Genomic DNA, 5,277 nt, shown 5'->3' on the forward strand with positions numbered 1-5,277 from the left:
AGTGTACCTCCTCGTCTCCTTCTCCTTCACGTCAAAGCCATCTTGATCATTCCATAGCACACTACACTTGGCAGATCTCTCAATCTTCAGCTGCCGCATAGGGCTTGGGCTCGGAGCCAATGCGCATGCAATGACTTCTCCTGTCAAATGTGTGATGTGGCGACTGTCGTTCTTTTTGTGGTAGTTCTGTTCTTTAGCAACCATCTTTTAGCCTCATTGTCAACATATTCATGTTCTTCAACCAGCAGTAGCGAATATGCTCTTCAAGAAGTAGCTAGGGAGTCATCTTCTACCTCGAGCATATTTAGATCTTGTGATCACGTAGCTTGTCTTTGCTAGATCTGAGCACGATTTCGAGAGAGATGAAGATATTCTTTTTCCAGTGCGGGTCCACTTTTTGGTTTAGTTAAGGGTGATGTGGCAGTCCACATGGTTATACAAACCTCCACATCATGCAAACAGCTTCCATATTGCTAAAACCACTGTTGCAAACCATTTTTGGATAAAGTGACCCGATATTAGAACATCAAGGGGTTAAATAAACCAAATAATACTTTAGGGGTTATATTGACTCATATGATACCCATCGGCAAAGTAAACTAGACTTCTTCCTTTCTTTTTTTTCATATCCTTTATTATTTTCCTATCTAGGAGTACAATATTGATATGCCTATATTCGTTTTTCTCTCTAGAAATCCCTGCTATATAAAACATGAGTTGGTTCTTGTGTCACTTCTCCCCCTACTCTCTTTACATCTAATAAAAACCTCTAAAATTTAAATAATTTACCTATTTTTATTATCCATCCTCATCCTCTAACCCCCTCTCCTGTCTTGTTATCGGCTACAAATACCAGATCTATTTTACCAATAAAAAAATTAGAAGAAAAAATAGCATATAATCTTTTTTTTTTTTTAGATTTCATTTGAAATCAAACTACGATATTACTCCTGACAAATTCGTTCGGTAGCACTCACATGACACATCTATATCTCCATATCTTGAGTTTATATTTAATGTTATCGCATCTAATATTTATATTTTTATTACAACACACGAACACTTAACTACTATAATAATAATGTGCGTGAAAAAACCTGTACCGCTCTGTCAATAGCAAATATTGTTTCTATTGATGTAACAGGCATTGCCTTCTGCATTCCGTATTGGAGATATCAGTATTTAACTGTTGCTACTTGCTTGTACTAACATTTATGATTTATCACAGACGCAGGATGAACAACCTTCTCATGATCATCTCGTGAGAGACCGTTAATGCAGCAAGAAAGCACCGCGCAAGGACGAGGTTTCTGCGGCCTAGCAACAACAAATTGGCATAGCTATAACTTCAACATATGCATCAATACCCGAGTATATGAAATAGTTCAATGCTACATTAGGAAAACCAGCAGGACAACCAGGTGCTCAACCACAAGAACACAACAACCACTGAAGATTTTAATAGTTAAGTGGGTAATACAGACCGGCAAAGCCAGAAAGCAGATGTTTCGGTGTTGCTTATTGCACCGTCTGGCGAAGCGGATGCAACTTAGTCAGCTGTCCAGCTCTGCTCCACAGTCTCACGAACTTTGCGGTTGTACTCGCGCTTGTTCTCGTTGAACATTCTGGCTGCTTCAGAGTTTGCAGGGGAACTTGGGTTTGGGTCACACAGAAGGGACTGCAAAGGGAAAGCACGGCAAGAGGAACTGAGTATGGCATTTTGATACGGTCAGAAAGGCATAATCCATGGCCCAAAACCATGCTTCGGAAGCAGTGCAAAGTAAAATTAATTCACACAAGAGCCATGGAATGGATGGAAGACTCTAGTTCCATTCTACAATCGAGAATTGGAAAGCATTTCCATAGCTAACTACTTATTGGTGCATGTTACCCATATGGACATAGACCAGTGGTTTGGTCAACAATATCAACTTCAAATGACCACATTTTCTACTGATATCAGGTAATGGGGGAAACCATTTTGTTTCTTTCACTGTTAGTATGTACTGGAGTAGGGTTTGCTCCAAAAGCATATGATGTATTGAAAAGATAACAATATGAATTCAGTTAGTAATGACTTATTGTGTGAGCTTTCTACTGGTTATCACAAGTTGTATAATCAATTACAGGAACACAACAGACAGTGCAGTGAAAGAACAAAATGAAGGATCTCAAAGTGATAGGTTGAGAAAGAAAATAAATTATACCTGAATAGAGGTCAATATTGCCGCAACATCATATATAGGGCTCCACTGGTTTTGAAGGATGTCCAAGCAGATGCTTCCATCCGCATAGACTGAAAAACAAACGATGGTATTAAACAACTTTTCGTCAGGGCCATATCTTTGGGTGTTTAGAGCGAGCGGCATAGGGGCCCCACAAAATTTGGGCCCCCAAATTTTGGTAAGTATGTGCTTCAGCTAGTAAACATTCCAATGAAGTACACATGTTTCTTTATAAGGCATGGGAGAGAATAAATTTGAGAAGTTCTCTTGTGAACAAAACTTGAGAAAATTTTGAGAGGAGAAATTGTTGCACTCATCCCAACTCCCAAGTTGTCATCTGTCATTACTTATACTAATAATAGGTTTCTTAGTATCTGTACATTAAGAATCAACATAATCTTCATCTCCATCTAAAATAAAACTTAATCTTCAGTTATCTTCTTAACAATTTTATCATTCCCTGGGCCCAAGAGGCTTCCATTACATACATCAACCGTCTTTGATCACACTATAGCACCTTTTTTTGGGGGGGGGGGGGGGGGGGGGGGGGGGGGTTGAACAGAAACCACTACAACAGTTTTTTAACAGAAACTATATCATCTTTTTCTTATATAATTTAATTCATAAAGGCAACTACCCTGTACATTATACAATATCCGTTGTTATGTCCGCGCTTTCTGTTCACTGTATCATAACTGGGCATTGCACCCCTAGCAAGCAAAATCAGTTACGTACTACATGATGAAAAACTACAATGAAAGGGCATAATAGTAGTTTTAGCACAGGGCCCCGAAAATGTTTGGTACGGACCTGCCTTTTGTCCATGTATCAAGGCTCCAATATCTGAGGATAATTTAGTTACTTCTAAAGACAACAACATGTGCAATGAAAATCATCTAAAGAGAACATACTATTTGGGTGAAACATCCTCGAGACAAACCGAACAGTCGGTGGTTTGTTGGGGTAATCTTCTGTAATTTGCAGGGTCAGCTTGAACGTGCCTATAAGTGCAAAATAATCAGATGTTAGTGAGTTTATAATTAGTATCCTAAAACTGCCAGTTTGCTCTGCAGCGAAAAAATGCACGACATGAACCATGTTTACCAGTACCATAGTACATTATGTTTGATTTCACCTATATCATGAAAAAAATTCTTAAGTGGTGAATGAACTAAGCTAGTCGATTGCAATCGTAACAAATCAAAATTAAGGGACATGAACAATGGACAGTTTATGTCCAAAGATCTAGTAATTGATTGTCCGAATAACATAAGAGAAAAACAGAGGTTTTGATCTTTCAGGCAGCAAAAGATTGATTAATTGTGGATGTCAGAAGCTTAATTTTTGCCCGATATTCTATTGAATAGTTCCAAACATAAACAAATTACACTTACAGATGAATTGTCTCACATTAATTATTTAACATGACCACACTTGTACAAATATTAAGGAATTCCGTGGAAGTTCTCCGTTAGCAGCATAGACACATCCAGTGGGGTGGGTTTGCATGCTCTCCTGTGTCATTAGTCCCGTATTGTAGCACAAATTTATACCTACCAAATGATAGTCATGTGTTTATCAAGCATAAATGGTTTCTCTTACTTTTATCCTGATGCTGTTTGTGTTGTGATATCAAATAACTTTCAAGAGTTGAACCAACAGTTTCCTAGTCCAACATCAACAGACAAAGACATATTGATTGTGATTAGAAGGAAGCCTGCCCCATTCATGCTCATACAATATTTGTATGGCATATCCTGGTAGGCTGGTACTGAAGCCAATACTAAGCTAGTAATGGATTGCAATAGCTGCAGGCTAAAGTGGCTCTCACTGGCTCACGTGAAAGTCAATAGTTCAATTCCTCAATTTATAATTCCTGGAGCTATGATGCCTGTTCTTTTATTTGGATGTATAATGAAGAACTGAGATGTACCAATTTGCTTGGCTAAAATGCATATATCCAGAGTTGACTAAATAAATTGCATGCCGATCAGACACGCCTTCCCTTTCCCTAACTTGTGACAGCCCATGGCACAAACAACCAAACAAACTGTAAAGATCAAGCTCTTTACCTTTTCAGTAAACAATACATAAGAGATGACACAACTGTAAGTTTCGTACATCAGGAAAGCATACTAAAAAGGAAGCAAGCAAATGAAGCACGGAGCCTAGGTAGGCAGCTTGCTCTTTCGTTGGCAGGGGAAAATATTTGCAGTTCGTGTACATTTCTTTGCATCTACACTTCAAGATACCAAATCGAACGAGAAAGATCGGCACAATTACCAACTGAAAATCGGCATAAGCTACTAATCACCAAATTACGAAATTGGCAGTTCCCAGGGTGCAAACGCTAGGTAACGAACTATTATAGATCAAAGCAAACTAAATCAGATGGGCTTACCTCCATCCCACGCCGTGTCATCCGGCCTGCAGAATCGCAACAAACACAAGGAGTAAACACTATCAGCACCATTCACCAAAACCCACCAAACGAATCACAACTTCACAAGATCCCAAGCTAGCTCATCCGAAAATCACAGAACAGGATTGATTGACTACCCGAAGATGACGGCGTTCCAGAGCATGATGTTGTTGTCGTGCGGCGCGCCGCTAATGCCGGCGGGCGGGTCCTGCTGCAGCCGCTTGAAATCCCGCATCAGCCGCTTCCGAGCCGGCGTCGACATCTCCGCGAGCACGCCGCCCCCCAAACCCAAGCTCCGGCCCTTGATCTCTCTCCGCCCCCAGCACGCGCGCGCGAGAGCTGCGCGCGCCTCGTCTCGCTGGGTCTTCTGGCACGAGAGGCGAGAGGAGAAGCTTCGGAGCGAGGAGCGAGGAGCGGGCGGGTGCAAAAAGGAGTCAGTATAGCACGACGCGGAGCGCGAACGGCGTGACGTCCCCTCCCGCGCCGCTCGCCTCCTGAGTCACTGATGATGTGGGTCCACACGTTGGGGACCACTTGTCGGTGAAAATCACGAAGAGGTGGCCCATCCGCTAGCCGCCCTGAGCTCACGGTCGCGGGCGGCGTGCCTGCCCCAAGCGTCCCTACGACCCA

At 41.5% G+C, this 5,277-nt stretch overlaps 1 protein-coding gene across 1 annotated transcript; it reads right to left on the reverse strand.

Moving 5' to 3' along the window:
• Positions 1-1,331: 1,331 nt before the first annotated feature.
• On the reverse strand, positions 1,332-5,070 carry LOC133915278 (ubiquitin-conjugating enzyme E2 2-like). Its single transcript, XM_062358379.1, has 5 exons — positions 4,785-5,070; positions 4,627-4,652; positions 3,137-3,226; positions 2,208-2,296; positions 1,332-1,678 (listed from the first exon to the last, which is right to left on the reverse strand). Exons 1-5 carry the CDS (start codon positions 4,907-4,909, stop codon positions 1,550-1,552), a joined length of 459 nt encoding a protein of 152 aa, XP_062214363.1. The 5' UTR covers positions 4,910-5,070; the 3' UTR covers positions 1,332-1,549.
• Between the last annotated feature and the right edge of the window lie 207 nt (positions 5,071-5,277).

This window comes from Phragmites australis, chromosome 4 (assembly GCF_958298935.1).
Source record: "Phragmites australis chromosome 4, lpPhrAust1.1, whole genome shotgun sequence".
NCBI classification, from domain to species: domain Eukaryota; kingdom Viridiplantae; phylum Streptophyta; class Magnoliopsida; order Poales; family Poaceae; genus Phragmites; species Phragmites australis.